At 48.0% G+C, this 20,396-nt stretch overlaps 7 protein-coding genes across 7 annotated transcripts; 5 read left to right on the forward strand and 2 right to left on the reverse strand.

The window, feature by feature from the left end:
- Nucleotides 1–383: 383 nt before the first annotated feature.
- FSUBG_12679 (uncharacterized protein) lies at nt 384–1,323 on the reverse strand (the record flags this gene model as incomplete). The annotated part of the gene is made up of 2 exons (XM_036677490.1): nt 384–1,186; nt 1,239–1,323. The coding sequence occupies 2 exons, from the start codon at nt 1,321–1,323 to the stop codon at nt 384–386; spliced, it is 888 nt and encodes a 295-aa protein (XP_036531831.1).
- Nucleotides 1,324–2,303: 980 nt separating this feature from the next.
- Nucleotides 2,304–3,203, reverse strand: FSUBG_12680 (uncharacterized protein; the record flags this gene model as incomplete). The annotated part of the gene is made up of 2 exons (XM_036677492.1): nt 2,304–2,519; nt 2,580–3,203. 2 exons carry the CDS (start codon nt 3,201–3,203, stop codon nt 2,304–2,306), a joined length of 840 nt encoding a protein of 279 aa, XP_036531832.1.
- A 584-nt stretch (nt 3,204–3,787) lies between these two features.
- On the forward strand, nt 3,788–4,117 carry FSUBG_12681 (uncharacterized protein; the record flags this gene model as incomplete). The annotated part of the gene is made up of 2 exons (XM_036677493.1): nt 3,788–3,874; nt 3,929–4,117. The coding sequence occupies 2 exons, from the start codon at nt 3,788–3,790 to the stop codon at nt 4,115–4,117; spliced, it is 276 nt and encodes a 91-aa protein (XP_036531833.1).
- A 1,453-nt stretch (nt 4,118–5,570) lies between these two features.
- On the forward strand, nt 5,571–10,441 carry FSUBG_12682 (tyrosinase precursor; the record flags this gene model as incomplete). The annotated part of the gene is made up of 12 exons (XM_036677494.1): nt 5,571–5,714; nt 5,767–5,850; nt 5,901–5,941; nt 6,015–6,178; nt 6,244–6,878; nt 6,933–7,064; nt 7,989–8,153; nt 8,200–8,358; nt 8,403–8,807; nt 8,857–9,225; nt 9,273–9,367; nt 9,421–10,441. The coding sequence occupies 12 exons, from the start codon at nt 5,571–5,573 to the stop codon at nt 10,439–10,441; spliced, it is 3,414 nt and encodes a 1,137-aa protein (XP_036531834.1).
- A 726-nt stretch (nt 10,442–11,167) lies between these two features.
- FSUBG_12683 (uncharacterized protein) lies at nt 11,168–12,013 on the forward strand (the record flags this gene model as incomplete). The annotated part of the gene is made up of 1 exon (XM_036677495.1): nt 11,168–12,013. One exon carries the CDS (start codon nt 11,168–11,170, stop codon nt 12,011–12,013), a length of 846 nt encoding a protein of 281 aa, XP_036531835.1.
- Nucleotides 12,014–12,566: 553 nt separating this feature from the next.
- On the forward strand, nt 12,567–14,108 carry FSUBG_12684 (uncharacterized protein; the record flags this gene model as incomplete). Its single annotated transcript, XM_036677496.1, has 1 exon — nt 12,567–14,108. One exon carries the CDS (start codon nt 12,567–12,569, stop codon nt 14,106–14,108), a length of 1,542 nt encoding a protein of 513 aa, XP_036531836.1.
- A 3,192-nt stretch (nt 14,109–17,300) lies between these two features.
- FSUBG_12685 (metal-nicotianamine transporter YSL11) lies at nt 17,301–19,657 on the forward strand (the record flags this gene model as incomplete). The annotated part of the gene is made up of 3 exons (XM_036677497.1): nt 17,301–17,577; nt 17,631–19,415; nt 19,467–19,657. The coding sequence occupies 3 exons, from the start codon at nt 17,301–17,303 to the stop codon at nt 19,655–19,657; spliced, it is 2,253 nt and encodes a 750-aa protein (XP_036531837.1).
- Between the last annotated feature and the right edge of the window lie 739 nt (nt 19,658–20,396).

The following is a 20,396-nucleotide window of genomic DNA, read 5'->3' on the forward strand; positions in this document are numbered from 1 at the left end:
AAATTATAAGTTTATTAAGAAAATTATTTTTATTATAACTTAGTTTAATATATAATAAAAAAAAGGTTATTATTTAAAGGTTTTTTTCTTATTAGTAAAAAGTTAAGCTAAGTATATATTTTCCTATAGTAAATTTAAAATAAAAAAGTAACTTTATTATATAAATAAAGTATTATAATAAGTTAGAAAGTAAATTATAGTATAAGATATATTCAAAAATTAGCAGGATAGTAATAGAATTACATTATATATTACTTAGCTGTTACGAGGAGGTGCTGAAATTTATATAGTTAAGAATTATTTCTATTAGAAACTTGTATAAAATATTATATAAACAAGTGGAAGAGAAATGTAGATTTGTTGCCAGTCAGATTCCACAGAAACTAATCCGCATAAGGAACGAGCCCAAGCTCGATGTGTTCCAAATCGTTGGCCGTAGGAGGATTGCTACTGGATATCATGACAAGAGCAGGAGTGTTGATAATCCTACCATGGATCACATCAAACTGGTCCCACGTACCAGGAACCCCATAGCAATAGTCAGTATCTGACATTTCGTCGTAGTAACATTCACCAGCTGGTGCAGAGCACTTGAGCTTCCGGTCGCGAGTCTGTTCGCATGTGATGGGTTCTCTTCCAAGTCCGGGGCTATCGGGATTGCAGAGCACATTCATGTTTGGAAAACCATGGCCACCGAAAGAAACACATAAGTATTTCCCGGTATTTATTTCCCGTACGTGGTTGGTGCTGGCGTCGATAGAGAAAGTCAGAATTGGGGGAGAGGGCTTGAACCAGCCGATGCTGTTATATAAAACTGGATCGCCTCCCAGCAATAGGCCGTCGATATCTGAGCCTATGGCCTTGATGTTGAATGTAGGAATCGGCACAAATGTGTCTTCAGTGGTGGTAGCCTCGTACGTCGTGGTTGCTTCAGCAGATGTCGTGACCTCGGCACTTGTAGTAGGGATTTCAGTTGTAGCCGTCTCTGTAGTAGTGGAAGCTGAGAGCTCGACACTAGCGCTCTGTGACTCGGTCGCCTCGGTAGAAGTTTTGTCGTCGTCGGTAGATGTGACACTGACAGATAAGTCGACGGAAGCTGTAGTCGTTGTCACGACGTCGGTACTTGTAGTAGAGACAGCGACAGATTCAGCCGTGGATGCAGATGTAGTCTCGGTAGATACACCGCCTGAACATAAATCAGCAAATGACTTGATGCTGCATAAGAAGATTTCACCTACTCGATGTCCGACTTCGAGGCTTGCATACACTTGCGATTGCGATATTGGCGCCAAGGCCTGCAGACAGAAAAGCAGCGAAACGCATTTTCGCGGTGGAAAAGAGCGACAAGAGTTAGACTGAGTAAAGTAATAACAAAGTGAAAGAAAATATAAAGGAATCAGGGATATTTAAAATTCTCAAATGTTCAAAAAGGAGCTTATTTTCTTTTTGAGGCTTGGCACTATTGACAAACAGCAGCCTCAGCTGTGCCAATAGTGTAGGTACTAGCTCCATTTTCCAGATTTATTGTTCAATCCAGGCTACTGGGTCAGTCTATTGCGATCTAGCACATCGCACTGGCCAATTATATCACTTGAAGTCCTACTTAGCGATTCGAAAGTGCGCTAAGGACAGATCCATAAGGCTAAGCATAATCCCTAACGCCCTGATCGATTCGATACGTACGGATATTTCACATACGGATTAAGGTAACGGCAATACCTTTTTAGGTTATTCTATTAGGTTAAAGTATTTAAATTAACAGAGGTTATTTATATAAGCTGTTTTAATATATCTTTATTACGCTAAGCCTAACCTAGAAAGGGATTCTAGCTATAAGATAGATATAGTAAGAAATCCGTATTAAAATTAGCTAATTTATTTATTTATATAGATTAGCTAGCTATATAGTAATATAAACGGATATAGGTATATATAGATTATATAATATTATTTTTCAGACCTATATCTATTTGTAAAATATCCGTACGTATTGAATCGATCAGGGCGTAAATAACCCCAAGTTAAGTTTTCAGATAAGATAACCTCTTTCGGAAGCTTTAACTTGAAAAGCGAGGTTCTGTTTGTTGCTTCGGTCTTTTTAAGGTTCAAGGCACTGTAGCCCTATATCATTACATCAAGACACTGTATCTGATTAGCTAATGACGTGCTCTTATACTTAACTTGTAAGTGCTATTATAATAATAACTTAATAAGTATAAGTAGATAAATCTAAATTCGTTTTCTTTTTTTAATATAAAAAGTTAGCTACTGCCTATCTGGCCCCAGGTACCAAAACTCCCCAGTCAAGCTGATGATCTTTTATCATCCTCATCTATCTGATGAAGCGAGACACCGATATCTGCGACTAGTCCTTCAACAAGCTCTTGGAGCCTTAATGGGACCAAGTCCTCAAGTTCTGTTGAAATGCTATTGCTACCAGATGAGGTGACTTTCTCGAGTTCTTTTCCCACAGCCTTGACGATTTCGGGAGTGATCTTTCTAGATATATCTCGAATAATCTGGAAGAAACCGGGTTAATGACTTGCAGCAGTCGATGAAGTATAAGTGGTTTTACTTACGCGAGTTTTGATCTGCGGTTTGCAGCGCTTCTTCAACACAGCGAAGCGCTTGACCAACACATTCTTGTTCCTAGTCCACCCAAATTCCTTCCTCATCTCATCTTGGATCGCGGAATATCCAAGACCTTGGGCTTTAAGACTCATGAGAAGTTTGTCCTGCTCTTTGGTCCAGCCCGTATTGCTTGAAGGCGTACTCGCAATTGATTGTGTGGTAGGATCTCCTCCACCATAGCTTGGAGAGGCCTCGTTGGCATCAATCACTGTGAACGATGGGGCTCGTTTGGTGATGAGCTGCTCCATGATACTCGGGTGTACAGAAGACATGGATTTCGCGAAGTCTTGGCTGTGGTCTACGGCCTGTCCCGTTGCACCAGGGTGCTCAGTGTGAATGAATCCATTGAGGCTCAAGCCGTTGAAACCCCGAGCGTAGACTCCGGCCATGGTGTTTGGGTCATCTCCAGACAAGGCGGCAGCGGGGCCTAAGGACTGGAACCAGCCCGCAGACTCTGCCAGGGCGTTCGATGGCAAAGCAGGCGTAGGGAGAGAGGAAATTGAATTCCACTCGGCGCTAAAACCAGGTTCAAATGGAGCCTGGTCGATAGAGGGGTAGTCGTCGCGCTGCATGGTGCTTAGTCTTGAAGATTCAGATCAATCAATGCAGCAGCAAAAAGCGAAACTTGAGCAAAGAGTTGCCGAATCTGCTGTTCATTAAAGAAGCTTGTCGATTAACAGTAGGACACAGGTTCAAATATATTATTACTTTCCTGTAGCTGTTTCAGCCCATTCGCCGGGCTTACGTTTGGGCCTGGGGGTTGAAAATGGGCTTGCAAGTTGGCTTGGCACACTTGGCTGTAAGCCTGGCTCTGTTCCTGGCTGCACATTTGATTGGTCTGTTATTCGGGTGCGCTGGCTGTGCACATGGCATTGTGCTTATTTCAGACTCGACTGTACGCCTGGCTTCGAGCCCAGCTTTATGCCTAGCTCCCCGCCGGGTCTTACACACAATACAACAGCGACATCCCATTTGAGGACCAGCACCACGAGCATAATGCGAACTAACTTTCTGTGTGATAAGGTTGTCGGATGTTAAAAAAGGCGACAGCAGCAAGTGGGTACAGCTATCAAAAGCCCATAAAAGAAATGGGCTATTCCATCCTTTACACTCAAGATTTCGACATAGACTCAAACATACGGTTCATTATACCGCCATGTCTTCCGCTTCTGCCCGCGCAAGTCGATACCAATCTACCATGAGCTCCAAGACAACCGCCAACTACACACAGCCAGAGGATACCGTAGGTTTCAGCACCCATCATTCAGAACTTATGCTAACCTGAATGGTTCTACAGGCTATACAGGCTGCTTTTAGAAACGCTACTCCATATATCATGCAACTATTCCTGACTGAGATTGACAAACTCGATGTGTCCGGAGATGGGCAAACTGATGAAGCCTATGTCGAAAGCCTGGCTGAACTGAAACATGCCGTCGAGCTGATACGCAAGCCCAAAGGCAACAAACAGCTCGCGAGGTTATAAAGCAAACAAACTGGCAAGACCCGAAGGACAAATGTTGAGAAGAGTCATTGTTTAGACGAATTATCTTTGTTGGGAGGCTCAGAAATTGAAAGACTTTAGGTGCATTGTGCGGGCTTGATGATGGACTATGTAGACTGAAGCCAGGTCACATTAAATTCTTTCTTAACTTGTCCTTTGCCCATCCATGTTTTGCCATCGTAAAAGGTGGTTGCAGTAATGTCGAAAGCCCTGCAATTAGCCCTTTTGTCTGTCTGGGTCCCAGTCCGCTGCCAGTGACTGAACCTGAGGTTCGACGGAGAGCGAGCAACGTGTCGTCCGAGGATACAGGTAGATTCTGCATTCTGCATTCTGATATTTAGGGCGTAGAAATTTCTAGCTGCGTAAACTAAAATACTCTCTGCAAACCACTAAGTCTTTGTATACTCTCCCATTGTCTTCAACACCTCGTTCATTGTCTGGAGGTCCAACTTATCTCGTGCATGCTGCGCCATGACTGTCTCCGTTTGACCAGCAATTCTCCCCACCATCCCCTCATTCATTTCGCGGACCATCTCCTGTGTAAGGATCTCGGTGGGCAACTGGTCCAAGATCCCTTGTCCAACAACCCACGTGTTGACGTAGCTTACGAAAGCTATCATGCTCATCTGCTCCTAGTTAGTCGATGATTTCTTCAAGGAGGAAAAGGAGAAAGGATCGCAAGGCAGTCCATTTCACCTTGTAACAGACCTCCTCTTGCAAAATCATGCGTGATGCAGAAATATTGTCATCTGTTGGGACAAGCCCTACGGCCGCTTCGGTGGGTTTATTACGCGAGCGTAAGACTCTTTCAGGGCTGGCTCGAATGATGATGATGATACTTACCAGATTGAAATATTTTCCATAGATTCTATAATCACAGTATCAAACGTTACGCGTCATGCGCCGAGATCCTAGTGGCGGGTTGCACCGAAGCGTTCTGCATGGCACTAACTTTTCAGCTGCTGCAAGCCCATGTCTAGACCATTGAAAGTTGCCAATAGACAGAAGAATACCTGCAGCTATTCAGCCTCACTCACATGTGGGGAGTCGGTAGTTCGGAAGTCACTCTCTGATCGCAAATGAGCAAAGCTTTTCATTCTTCCTGGGTTGAATTGTGGTTAAGCCAGTTCAACTTTCTATAACTTGTTATCGTCTGGTACAAAAGGTAGTAGCAGCAGTAAGGACGACATAATCCAAGATACACAATTCCAATTCCAATTACTTGTAGTACAAGCCACAATGCACAGCCACTCTAGTCTGTATGCCTCACTGCCTACTCTCCAAGTGGAAAAAGAGGCTTACCATTAAAAGGCTGCTGGCTGGCTGCATGCTGACACCATCTCATACACCTATTATCACCTATTCTGACTCCCAATTTTATACCACACACATCGTCGTTTTGTTCAGTCGTCCAGCGTTGAAATTCTGCCAAGCCATGACATCTATGAAACCTATCCTTTCTTCTGCCGGCGGTGTCAAGCCCTGGATACAAAAGTTCACCAACAATCCGCGCGACTCATTTTTCGACCAGTTCGTCGATTCGAACGATGCAAGATTTGTCGAAATAACTGAAGGCCCTGTATGTAAACATGATGATTTTTGGAAGCATGATTTTAACGCGTTGCTTATAGCATGAGAGTGAGATCAAATACAGCGAGGTTCCCCTCGACTCGAACAACCCCAAATCTGCGCCATATGTCTCCAAAGTATTCGAGGTACGAGTAAGAGTCTCTTTCATATCGTTTCCGTGCTAATATCATCCAAGCTCCCACAACAAGATGGCTCAAAGGGCGTTCTTAGATTAATGTAAGTGCTCCATTCTTACGATCCATCTAAAGACTCTCAGTGTCGGCTTGTTCGTGTTTACTAATCCTTCCAGAATCTTACCTTTCAACACTGAAAACGACAATGCACCGCCTCTGTCGTGGAAAGGATTCAGGGAGCACCTAGACCTACTGCACCTAGAAAACACTTTTGTCAGCACTGAACAGATGCAAACGCCCCCCACCTGGTTTGAAGTTCCGTTGCAGGCAGGCCTAAAAGGTATGGTTGAGAATAAACACATGTTGTCTCTTTCGAGCGCGATAGAATGATAACATGATTTCCAGGCTTTGTTGTCAAACCTGAAAGATGGGACTCCAACCTCGCCAACTTCAGTATATCTGTTGTCCACTCCCCAGCCTCAAGAGTTACGCACGTCGTAGCTCACATGTTGCACAAGACTGACATCAAACACCTTCTGCTTCGACTACAGACTCTGAAGGCCCTTGCATGGCACCCACTTCTTGTTCCACTCATCCTGATGGAGCAGAGGATAGCAGGCACTGCAGAGAAACTCACCCTCATGAGGGATTCTATTTACTCAGTAGAGAAGCGAACTGGAACTCACAAGAACTACCGTAATGATAAATACCACGAGGAACTCAACCACTATGCTTATGGCGACAGGGTTTGGGAGCGGCGCCATGAGCAGGACGTTGACTTTGATGCTGCTCCGGGAAAGATAACTTCTATTACTTCAGAGTGCGCCATGACTGAGGCCAAATGCGAGGTCAACGAGAGCTTACTCGATTGGCTACAGGGGCTGAATGACAGTCTTGGCGAACTCAACACTGATGGTGGTTCTTGGGAAAGAGCAACGTCCTCGATCAGCATGAAGATATCAGCCTTCAAAACATGGTCTGGTAATAATCGAGCCCGAAGTATCTATCTCGCCAAGCGAGCAGAGGCGCAAATGCAAGCGGTGAGTAGCCAGAAATCTCAAAACATCTGTACACCATCAGCTAATCAGACATAGTGTCTCAATCTCATGGCACAGCGCGATAGTGCTTTAAACCTGAAAAAGACCGAAGCAGCACTGCGAGATAGCTCCGACATGAGAGCGATAGCATGGGTCACCCTCGCATTTCTGCCAGCGACGTTTGTGGCGGTAAGACTTTGACGAACTTCGAAACGTTGACTCTTCTGACTTATCTGATAAGACTTTCTTTAGTACCTCCTTCTTCAGCTTTGAGCAATCAGGCCGGCGTGTATCGGACTGGATTTGGCTGTATTGTGTTGTAACTGGCATATTCACTGTTGGTGTTCATCTGGGTTGGGCGCTGTGGATAAGAAAGGAGAGAAGAGTTTGAGGGGCTGAAGGAGAGGTATTATCTACAGGCACGTGGATGAATTATGATGGAAATCGGGTATTTTTTTCGCTCGGGAATAAGCGTACTTGGCTAATTCGTTCATGGCGCTGCGATACCATTGACGATCTTGCCATTTCTCAGTGACCTTTGGCCAAGTTCAGCTTCATCCACAACTATGAGCTGGCTAGTCTGGCTCGATCAGTCGATAGTTCTGCAGGCGTCTCGTTCAGTGGCCAATCAGATAGTCTAATCACTACTAGTGCCGCAGATCTTGGGTCTCTTCAGCTTATGACGTTGGCGGCTGGTGCTAGACTTAATGGTTGGCTTCGCTACAGCTTATGTCTCGGTCTAATGCATGTGAAAAGCCCAAAAGATGGGTAATGAGAGACACTCGATTCCAAGAATGATTGAGCTTTGACCTCTGAGGTTTCTGATTACTTTTGCGCTTCGTCATAATGGCTGAACTTTGGAGCTGATTGTCACCAGGGTAGTGAGCCGGGTTATCGGGCTTGACACTGTGGGACTCAAGACACCTTATCTAATTAATATAAGAAGCCTTCTACACCACAAGTGCATTTTTCTACCATGTATTGCCGGAATTTCTCGTATCAGATTAATAGACCCACTCCACCATCATGGGTGAAGCAATTCCTCCGGAAGGCGGAACATACGGTATCAAGGGTCTCCCTCGGCCACCGAATGCCATGAGATACCCTGGATAGATTCCCTACGTGAAAGGCCTTCCGGTCCGTAAAGAGATATCGTCTCTTGCCAATTCAGACGACCCAAAGGATAGGAGACAGTGGACGCTATTTGTGCTAGCCTTGGAACGCTTCAAGTCGATGCCTGTCGATGACAGGCTCTCCTACTTCCAGATTGCCGGAATCGTAAGTACATTACTTATGTCTGGGTGCCTTGCTGATCTTTGGTTAGCACGGATATCCAGAGGTTGCTTGGGATGGAGCGCCGGAACCAAAACATGCCCCAGATAAGAAGACTAAACAGGCTGGTGATCAGCCATTCGGTGGATACTGTAACCACAACAGCCTGAACTTCCCTACATGGCATCGACCTTATATGCTTCTCTTCGAGGTACGATCTATCCAATGCTTTGAATTTCTCTCTGACATAAGCAGCAACGGATATGGGAGAATATGAAGTTAATAGTCAGCCACTGGGTGGATAATTGCGGATTACCGGCCTCAGAAGCAGACAAGTGGTACAAAGCAGCAAGGCATTGGCGAATGCCATACTGGGACTGGGCTAGGCGACAAAGGTACCATGAAGACTTGGTTTGCCCACCAGTACTTACCCAAGGAGCCGTCCGGATCTTTCCACCTACCACGATAAAGACCCGATTTCCGCCAAGCGGTCTCTATCCCAACCCGTTGTTAGGTTTCGAGAATCCAGAAAAGGACCCAGAGACTGGAAGTGCGTTACCATTCGGCAGCATGCCCGGGGGAAAGTCGAAATGGAATATCAAGGACAATCCAATAGTGCATGACGAACTCCCGCTCAACAAGGATTGCGATTGGGCTCCAGTGAGTCAATCAACAGGATCAGCTTGAACGTTGCTGACAAGGCACTTAGTGGAGCAAAACGTCTAGTACCAGCCGATATGGGATATTCAGATCGAAAGATATCTCTGAGGAAGAGACGGATCCCGCCAATTATTTTACCGGCTTACATGGAGTAAGGAACTGTTGGCAAGCAAACGTGAACCTCGCGACGGCTCATGAAAATGGTCCGGATGGCAAGCCTAGGTGGAGTACAATGGAGCAACACTCCAAGGACTATACATGGAACCCTGGGAGTCTTTCAGATGCAGTCAATCGGATGTTCGCCAAGGGCTACAACTCGAACTGGGGACAGTTTGCTTCGACGAAGTGGATTGCTGAAGACCAAGGATGTCCAAAGACGGGATATATATCTCTGGAGTATATCCACAACAATATTCACGTAAGATGACATGAGAACTTGGTAAATTTAGCTGACATGAGCGCAAGAACTTGACAGGAGGAAGTGACTATGCGACTGGCATGGGACACATGAGCGATGTGCCAGTAGCAGCGTTTGATCCCATCTTCTGGCTTCATCACGTGTCCGTATCTGACATACCCTGTCTGCTCAGTCAGCTTGGCTAACACAAAGCAGGCAGATAGATCGCTTGCTAGCGATATGGCAATGCCTCAACCCAAAGCTATGGTTTGATAACGAACAAAGCGCGGGCACGGCTGCTGCTTCAAGTGTCACTGACGATAAAGAGACAGATGCTCTTGAACCGTTTCACAGGAAGGACAACGACCCCGAAAAAGAAACCTGGACTGCGCGAGCGTGTCGAGATTGGACAGAGTTGAACTACCAGTATGATGACCTTGCAGAGGTAGCTGAAAGAACGATGCGAAAGCATGGCCGATTCATACCGGAGGAGTTCCAAACAGAGCTTCGATCACATATCAACACGATCTATCCAGGCACAGGACACGTTGTTGGATCGATGAAAAATTCTCACGCCATTCCTTACGATCTTCGAACATGTCAGGGCCAGACGGGATGTTGGAAGGACCACATCATCAACGTGGTATACGACAGATACGCCCTAGGCGGTCTGTCCTACACAATACAATTCTTTATAGGTGGACCACCGAGCGAAGGCACGACGAGTGTCAAAAAGGACAACTACGTCGGCCATGTATATTCCTTCGGTGGTAGACAGATCACATCCGAAGGCTCTTGCGGGAACTGCAAGATACAAGCCGAAGCACAGGTCCTCTCATGCGCTCAGGTCCCGTTGACGATCCATCTTCTTCACCATAACATTTCCGGTCACTCCATTAAGAGCTCTGATGAGATTGGAGAGTATTTGAGACTCAATCTTCGATGGCGTATCGTAAAATATGGCGGTGAAGTTATCTCTGAAGAAGGATTCAGGCAGAACTTCTCAAAGCTCCAAATATCTGTGTTGCGAGGTATTGGTCGAATCAAGCCGGAGAATGCACAAAGTGCAGGTTCAGTCTGTTCTTTGTACAGCGACTATGTGCCATTGCCAGAGATCACTGATGGGAAACCCGGTGGCTTGCAGCGCGACAAAGCCCCCGAGAACGGCGAGCCATTGATTTCGCAGAACGAGAGCGCTGTGCAACCACTGCCTCTGAAGCTCACAAAGTCAACGTAAGGTCTCTGCGCGTCAAGACTTTTGCATGTTCGTTAACAGATTTAGAAGACTCACCACAGCAAAGCTCCAAAAACGTGGAATAAGAACTTGTGGAAAAGAAGCCGAGGCATTGAAGTTTTCGCCTGTTCAATTAAAAGCTCGGTAGTTGTTGGAAACATGGATTTAAGGTTGCGCAGGATCCTGGTACATGCCGACACTTCCGAGATCCCTAACCAGGATCTGTCGGGAGATTTCGTCGGTAGCTGAACCCCTGGAATAGAAAGACTATTTTGGTCTTGTTCAACATGCTCTGATACAAAAATATCCTAACAAAGCATTCTGCTATTCTGTTCGATGCGAGCTCAAAGTGCCACTGTACCATCGGATGTCGCGTCAGCTTACGGCCCCTCGGGATCCCGAATAACCTTTTTTCTTTGCTTACCAGGGGTCTTTGTGCCGCAGATCCCTCTCCTCTACGAATACGATGGGGCTTGATCTACGCCCGCTAGAACAAGTGCTTACTACCAGCGTATGAGAGCCGACATTGGCGCCCATGTCTGACATGGTAATTGGACGAAATGAATGATCATCCATGCCGTCCGTCTAGGCGTAAGATTTCCGTGTCTCAGATGAGCATCCATCGGGGAAATTAGCGTTTCGCGAGATCCTACTAAAGAGATGAGCTGGCCACTTTCCTCCCTCTCTGTCAGTATTCTCTGCTTATTTCTCAGTATCACCAGATTCAACATGGACAACCAAGAAAAGACCGTCGACTCGTCGTCGCAGAGCGAAAAGGACAAAGAGTCCACGACTTCGCCAAAAGCGCCTCGACCTCCACCAATTCTATGTCTCGGCGCTCCCCGCAATGGTTCAGCATCACTTATGCAAGCGCTGCAAATCCTCGGATATCCCAACGTGCATCACGGATGGGAAGCTGCTGAGCATGAAGAACTCCAATGGCAATGGCCTATTTTCGACAGAGCGTGCGACGCGACATTCACGAACATGCCAACATACCGCGGCAAACCATTCTCTCGCGCTGAATGGGACGAGGTGTTTGGGGAATACGATGCTGTTTCGGATGTGGCTTCTTTCTTTGCTGAGTCGCTCATCCCAGCTTATCCCGACGCTAAGGTCATTCTTACCGAGCGTGACGTCGAGAAGTGGTTTCCGAGCATGATTGCCGTTGTCAAGGGCTCAACGAGTCCCTTACGACGAAAGCTTGGAGCCAAGATTGGTGATCTTTCGGGATTTGTGAGTCCGAGACCGTGCTACAAGTTTCATCAGGGCTGGACGAGAGCGCCATCTCCCAACGACGTTATCGACTATCTGAAACCAGCGTATGCTCGGCATAATAAGTACATTAGAGATACTGTACCCAAGGAACAGCTTTTGGATTTCAAGCTTGCGGATGGTTGGGAGCCGTTGTGTCAGTTTCTGGGAAAGGAAGTTCCTGATGTGCCGTTTCCGCATGCCAATGATTCAAAGGAGTATGCGGCGAGGGGGAAGAGATTGGGAAATAAGATGATCAAGCTTGCTTTGAGGAACCTTATCTTTCCTTGCTTACGTCCTGAGCCTCCTACCAGGCCCTGAGATTTACCCAGCGCTAGGAGAAGGGGAAGGAGTGTACACCAAGAAACCCAGTAATGTTCTTGGCCGCATGGGAGTGGTTTGATTCTGTATATAATCTGATATAAAACGCTGGTTAGATTTCTCAGTTTAGACAAGCGCGCTGTTTCTAATACCTAGCTTGGATAGCGTGTTTTCCATTCAATATCCGTATTTGGCAATATCGATAGCCCACTTGATGTACTCAGGACCCCACCAATATCCGAGGTCTTTACAAGATGCCAGCTTATTGGTTTCATGAAAGCGGCTTGTTCTTCTTGCATCACAACTCTCGGCTCACTAAGTCGTTTAACCAGAGTTTTGCCTTGGTTTACCAGATCGACCAGTGAGTGCTGAGATGAGCACCCGGGAAGACGGCCCGTGACCCCGATAGGTGAATGGTTCCTCCTCGACGTCAAGCTCGAGGGGCGACATATATCAGCGCGGTTTGCGCTCCTTGAAATCTGAAGTAGCTTGTTCGTTTCTTTACCGATTCAATATCAAAATCACTAGGTGTCATCTCGTTTCAGCTACCAAAATGACTTCGACTCGGAATTACAATTGGCATCAAGTCAAACCCGGTGTTTGGCAACGCCATATCGATGAAATCGAACAATTCTACTCGACGATGGTTGTTCTCTACGAGGGAAGCGGTCGCATGTTCTTTGGAATGACAGGGCACGTTTCACTCTCCATCAAGAACACCAGAGGCTTGTCGCAGAGTGATGCTGAGCTTGAAGTTGACAAAGCCTTGAGAAAAGCATGGCTTGCACTTCGTCACGCTCACCCTACACTTGCATCCCAAGTTACTCAGAACGCCGAGTCAGGAGATTGGGTCAAGACTTATAGAGAGCTTCAGAGCGGAGCAGATAAGGACGCTTGGCTGGAGAGGACTCTTGTCCATATCTCCAGTGGACAGACTGGGGATCAATGGGCCAACTCAGACCCTCCTGCTCCAAAACTCCCAACCATGTTTGTCTTGCAACTTCCAGCCGAGTGCGGCGAAGATGGGCCCGTGACGATCCGCCGAGACCTTGTCTTCCGCTCTCCTCACGACATCATTGACGGCATCGGAACTCTCATGATGCTCAACAACTTCATATCCCTCGCCTCAGAAGCTTACGACAAGGGCAATGACTATGAACTCCCAGCCCTCGATGGCAGCGAGACTTCACACCTGAGTCCGTCCTATCGAGTAGCCGCTCAAATCCCTGAAACTCCCGATCAGACTCAGCTGGATAGACTTAGGAAGATGGCAGCTCAAAAAGCCGCTGCCGCTTCTAATCCCAGCGTGGAGATTCTTGCGCTTCCTTATCGACAGGGCGATCTACTTCCGGGCCGTCATCAGCGCTTGGCACTCACTCTAACCAGAGACGAAACGCAACAGCTGTTGGCGGCGTGTAAGATGGTTGGAGCTACGCCGACACACGTCTTCCATGCTGCAGCTGCTATGGTAGTGCGAGACCTACAGAATAAACCAACTCAGACCAAGCGAGTTCGATACATCAACTACATCCTACGCAACGAGCGCTCAAGTTGCAAGGCACCATATAACACAGCTCAACATCCAGCGTCTGTCTATCATTCCGTCTCTGGCCAAAGCCTCGTTGTCGACATGGATCTCCACCCATCTTCCACAAACCCAGACTTACAAACTCGCAAGAAAGAATTCCTTTCCATTCTTGAATCCGTCAAAGACTTCTATCTCACCGTCAAACAAGACGGGGAATTCTACGTCCTCGCCCCAACCATGTTCTCCCAAGCTACACCGCTGCTACCCTCTGGTCCTCGTCCGCTGCCAGTGCCAGAGCCGAATGCTCACCCGTCTGTATCGATCTCGAGTATGGGGCGTACCGATGCTATCGTAGCGCCGGAGACGGGGGCGTTCGAGGCGAGAGATCCGTGGGTGACGGGTGAAGAGCTCGGCAACGGGCTGGGTTTGTTTCTTGGTACGTTTCGGGGAGAGCTGTGCTTGAGTGCTGCGTATAATGAGGCTTGGCATACGGCTGTGGATGTGAAAGGATATCTAGAGCGTTGTAAGGATGTTGTGTTTTCCGGTCTTGGGATCGATAAGCCGTGAGGATGGTTGGGGGGCGTGTTGATGGAAAGGTACTTCTGAGCATGAGTGACGCTGAACGTAATTCTTTCTATTAAGGATTCTCCGAGGTCACGGACAGGCTTCTATTCGTGTCATGTCTTTGGTTGTTCAATATTCCTTTGAGTTCAGTTCAACAGGACAATTACTCGAGTAGGCATTTGATTGTCAGCTCAAACACGTACTTATCGTGCAGCATAATTCGCAGTCGACATCTTATCACATCGCCGTTCTGATAGCGCGTATATCATGGTCATTCGAGGTTCATCGCTGACATCTCCATCTTGCTCTGCTCATGTTATCTGGCAGCTTAACCAAGTCACAGGTGAAGTTTCTCCAGCGATCGTGTAAGGCATCTTCGATCGATTATTTCGACAAGCCGTTTCGTAAGTTTGTCCGATGATTGATCTAGCGAAGCTGACAGGTTACGCTTTGGGGCAGGTCTCTCAAAAAGGACCTTGATAGTCGCCTGTGCCGCAATCCATTATCAACCAACAACACCTCTACCCCCCGTATATCAGCGTTTTCTGGAACTTCTGTGTCAATCTCCTCATCACGCGCTCGCCCCAAACATCTCATTCCAGAATCAGCATAGCAGATATCGGTTTATCAAGGCTCAAAAGTCGAACCGCCACAACCCGCCTGAAGGATCACCCTCTGGTATGTAACCAACAAGACCCCGACCTCTCGCCTCCCGTGCATATGTAATCTATCCCGATTGTGGGGGCGATATTCACGGGGAAGCGAACAGTGTGCGTCCCGAAGGGGAAGCTCCTTAGACTGGAACCTTTGACAGGCTGGGGTAGGTCAGGATGACCCCGGCGAAAACCCGGATTGGGGCAGTTTTCCTAACCGTTGGGTCGGAGCTGAATGATATGCTTGTTTGATAGTGGCCAACTGATATGGGGAAGGGATTTTATCTGGGTGGTTTGGAAGGTTTTGGTGGTTGGGAGGTTGCATTGGCACGTGAAGTAGCTTGCGGTCGGGGAGAAGCAGGGAAATAGAGGTTTTAACCTTGAATTGACGATTGATGCTACTTACTAGGGTAGCCAGCAGTTGATTTGGTGGTGGTGAGTGCCAAGTGGCAATCATGCAGGTATTGTGCAGTCTGCATCTCTGGTATTCAATACCATCTTTTGACACAAAGCGATACTTTCAATTGCAACGCGGGCGACGGAATGATTTGATTGGACTTCCAGCGCTATCTCGAGCGTAATGACAGCTGCAGCGACTTCATTAATGTCTGCAAAACCGCAAGATATGCCCAAATACGACCGAAGTGATAGATATTACTAAGACACCACTAATAAATCGGTATCAACCTGTAATCTTGTCGCGATCTGACATGGAGGACGAAAAGGACAGGGATTCCGATCCGCATCCGTTCAAAACACGAAAATAGAAGCTCGCGTGGCGAGCGATTGATAACATCGCGACTGAGTTGGTGTTGAGGTCATCCATGAACGTCAAAAAAATCCTGGGCATCGGATAGTGCATGTCGCCGCATTCTTGGCTACGGGTATAACGGTCTTGGTATCTGTGGCCAAGACGATCTTCACATCTTCCAGAATTTCCTTTCCAGGCACACTGATCGACAACGGCAAGGCCGATGATTTACTGGTTGATGCGACGGTATCAAACATTGCAATTAATTCAGTGGCAATAGGGTAGGCATTTCTCGAGATAACATCACGATCGTGAATCTTGTTATCGTCTGTTGGTGCTCCGCTGTTGGTTACGCAGTGGGTCGAGCGATGTGTAGAATTGGGTATAGTTATCCTCTCAAGCTAGACAAAAGTCCATTTTCTATGTTGGCTTAGGAACACCAGGTGATTCCTGCAGGCCGAGATAGCACGGGTGCAAGGGTCGATCATCCCAGAAAATGCAAGCAGAGGCGGTCCCTTTGGTCTTGGCACCCTGACCCTCGGCACTCGACAGCGGAATATCAGAATGCTATAGTGAATGCGGGGGAGGCGATGCCACTGTAAATGAGACGATGCGCTGTAAATGAGAGGCCGTTTCACCTACAGAAGGCAGTGGCAAGTAAATACATCACTGTACTACCTCGGGTGTCTTGCTAATATCCATGACGCTGTTGAGTAAGGGCCCTCGGTCCAACATCAGATCTCCAGTTAGGCTTATCTACGTATCTGAACGATATTCCATTCCGCAGTCTTGATGCCCTGTTGCATCTCCAAACAAAAAGGCCCTTCTCCAACTGACAAAGGTACCCGCAAAGTGCGCCAAGAGCAACAAAGGTTCCCCGAGCCATTGGCCAGCACACGGAGCACACTCACCGATTAGGTTTAGCGCGGTGCTGATACCGATGTATTATTCATTCACATTGCGAGAGATATTGATATGGGGAATGGAACAGCTGCGCTATCGGAGGGAAATGTCAGGAGATTTGGGAGTATGAGCAATTGAAGCGGGTATTCAGGCCATGTTCTAGAATTATATGATGAGCCGAGGGCGGAGAGTGAGCGAGGGCAAGTATCTGGTGATTTAGACTAGAGGGTGATTCAGTGATGGTCGGCCTAGTGAGGCAATGAGGCAACGGTATTGCGAGTGGCAGTGACTTGACCATTCACAGTCTAATGCAGTGACTCCCCCGATAACCATAACAACCATAAAATCTTTAATCCCCTGTAGCACACTCATCAATCAACATGTGGCGCGTATCGCTCGCCCGTTTTCTCCCTCGGTGCCACCCGCTCTCCTCTAGTCTATCTGGGGGTGGATCCTCTATCCCCTGCTTGGGCTAGGGACCTCATGCACAAAAGTTCAAGCCCATGATAGAGAACTGCTCCCATTTTGGCAGCTCCAAATACAACCGCCCCCCTCCCATTGGCTCCCTCATAGAGATAAGGGGCCCACTTCAATCTGTGGACTTTATTTGGCAATCGTCAAAAGATCGTTTGTCTCGCTTCCTCTTCTGGGCACTTTGCAAAAAGTTCCCCCAATGTGCGGAATTGATTGATTTGAGAGATGGGCGGCCACTTACTCAATCGGGGCGCTGTTTCAAAAGTGCCACCACTATATGTCTGTACACTGTTGTACGACCGTTGCAGGAGAGAGAGAGAGATAAATAGATCGCTTGTTCCCCCGGTTCTTTGGAGCGTTTCATTCAGTCGTACCAGCTCAAGTTTCTTTGGCTCTTCAAACTGATCGCCCATCATGGTCGCCGAAACAGTCGTCCCCGATCGTGTGCCTGAGGATACCCTCCAGCCTCGCTACGATGAGACCACGCAGCCTCGATATGATGAGAAGGAGCCTCACTTCGACACGGACCTCAAGTCTGAGGCTGACAGCGAAGATGATCGTATCACCGACCTGTTCTCCAGTTTCCCTCCTGCAAAGGGTGTTGAGCATGAGCCTAACCCTTTGACTGCTCGTGCTGTCATTGTCGGTATCATTCTCGGTTCTCTCGTCAACGCCTCCAACGTCTATCTCGGTATGCTCACCCCAATATCTCAATCGCTATCTCACAATACTAACCATCTACAGGCCTCAAGACTGGTTTCACCTTCCCCGCTACCATGTTCGGTGCCATCTTCGGTTATGGCTTCATCCTCATGTTGACAAAGTCCCTCCCTCACGTCCCCCTCCTCGGCGGCAAATTCGGTCCCCAAGAGAACTCCATCATCCAAGCCGCTGCTACTGGCGCTGGTGGTATGTCCGGTGTCTTCGTCGCCGGTCTCCCCGCCATGTACCGTCTCGACCTCCTCTCCGACGACCCCAAGAAGGACTTTGGCCGTATCCTCACCATCACCTTTGTCTGCGCCTTCTTCGGTCTCTTCGCTGCTGTGCCTCTCCGACGTTTCTTCATCATCAATGTCGCCAGAGAGCTTAACCTCGTCTTCCCTACGCCTACTGCTACCGCTATGACTATCCGCTCCATGCACGCTGTTGGATCCGGTGCGGCTGATGCGCTTCGAAAGATCAAGGCGCTGGGTATTGCTTTCATCATTGCTCTGCTCATCATCTGTGTTGGTCAGTATGCCGACGGTATTCTTCACAACTGGCACATCTTCACCTGGTTCTACGTATGGTCTGGATACACCGCCAGCGGTCTTCTTGAGCCTGAGAACTGGGGTTGGTACATCCAACTCACTCCCGCCTTCTTCGGCTCCGGTATCCTCGTCGGTCTCAACGCTGCTGTCTCTTGGTGGGGTGGTACCGTCGTCGCCTGGGGTCTCATCGGTCCTCTTCTCGTCCACTATGGCGAGTGCATTGGTATTGCCGTCGGTGAGGGTAAGTGGGAAGGCATCACTCGATTCAGCGTCATGACCGGTGTCGACGACCCCGACTACGTCCCCTCTCCCCGATACTGGATGCTCTGGCCCGGTGTCATGGTCCTCATGGTCTACTCTCTCATTGAGTTCTTCCTCCACGGAAAGGTCGTCTGGGATGGTATCAAGTTCGCCGTCCACGAGTCCGCTCGCTCCATCAACAACAGACTCCAGGCTCGCGGTCACAGCAACGCTTGGTTCGCTAAGCAGGCTGCCAAGGCTGATGCCGATGGTGGCGTTGAGGACTTTGCTTCCGCTCAGGAGCAGGTCCCTACTTGGGTCTGGGTCGCCGGTACCCTCGCTGCTCTTGTCCTCGCCATGATCGTCAGTGAGGTTCAGTTCCACATGAACGCTGGCCTTGCTCTCCTCGCTTGTATCCTCGGTGTCATCTTCGCCTTCATGTCCATCTATGGTGGCGCCGTCACTGACTGTGCTCCTCTTACTGCTTCCGCCAAGGCTTCTCAGCTTGTCTATGGTGGTATCACCAAGAACCACTTCGCCGTCAAGGACGCCCAGCGAATCAACCTTGTCGCCGGTAACATTGCTTCCGGTACTGCTGACGTTGCCAACTCTCTTGTCAGCGACTTCCGAGTTGGTTTCCTTCTCAAGACTCCTCCCAAGCTGCAGTTCTACGCTCAGGCCATGGGCACTGTCGTCTCCGTCTTCCTTGCGCCCGGTATCTTTGTCCTCTTCATGTCTGCCTACCCCTGCGTCTACCGACCCAGCGATGATCCCGCTGATATCTGCCCCTTCAATGCTCCCTCCGTCGCTGCTTGGCAAGCTGTCGCTACTGCTGTCACCATGCCCAGCATTCCTATCCCCAAGTCCTCCGCCTACTTCTCCATTGCCATGGGTATCCTCTGCGCTGTCCAGGCTATCGTCAAGCACTTCTGGCTCGTCGGCTCCCGCGAGAAGTACCGTGATTGGCTCCCCAACTGGATGTCCGTCGGTGTCGCCTGGGTTCTCGGCCCCGACTCCGGATATGCCAACGCCATTCTCTGTAAGTCATTTTGGTATCATTTTATGAGTTTTTAACTAACGACTTATGCAGTTGGCTCTATTACAGCGTGGTGGTGGCGCAAATGGTTCAACAACCATTTTGAAATGTATGCTTTCGCGATCGCCGCTGGTTTGATCGCTGGAGAAGGATTCGGAGGTGTCATCAACGCCGCCCTCGAGCTTGGAAAGGTCAGCGGTTCTTTTAAGGGAACCGAGATTGCTCTGCCCGGTGCTGAGTGGTAATTACTCAAATAGTTAATGCGTCATGAGTGTTGAGCGATTGGCGGAGGATGTTTCAACGATCAAATAGCTAGCTTTGCTATATGAATATACCCACTTGATCTTCAGAGTTCTATGACGGTGTGATTAAGGCTCAAGGTAGCGACTGTATGATGTCTTGATTCAACAAAAAGGTCTTTGTGTTTTGAAACGTAGTGTACGACTCCTGTTCTTGTGGTTATGTTGAAAAAGTTTTGTGTTGATTTATGCGTGGTTTCGGCATTCTTTCTCTGTTAATGCCGATGTCTTCTTCTGGCAGCAACTCTTACAACTAAACAATTGATAATTCTATATTGCTTGTAAAAAAACAATGTAAAAAAAAGTCTTAGAGTTCGACTGTCACTTCGACCAGATACCAGATCTCCAGAGGTGGTAGGGGAATGAATTGGTTGCGAAATTGAAAGAGCAGCAAAGCCAAGAAATTGTTTCCCAAGGGCCGGACCGACATTTACCCGGCTCAGATCTCATAACAGCTCGAGAAGGATCGAACTCGGTTTACTTAAACTTTACAGTCTGTGTTACTCCGACGCTGATCACTGTTAAAGAACTCTCGAGCTCTGGTTACGGTGGATGTATATGGTGGGGGGCAAAGAACCTTGTTCTTGTCTAGTGTCACTTATCTAGCGTTCTATTGGGCTATGTTTCAGTTCCACATGGACAATCCTTGTTCCTTTAGCCTAGGGTAGCACACCATTTTGACAAC

The sequence above is a fragment of the Fusarium subglutinans genome (assembly GCF_013396075.1).
Source record: "Fusarium subglutinans strain NRRL 66333 chromosome Unknown NRRL66333_c0000283, whole genome shotgun sequence".
Lineage (NCBI taxonomy): Eukaryota > Fungi > Ascomycota > Sordariomycetes > Hypocreales > Nectriaceae > Fusarium > Fusarium subglutinans.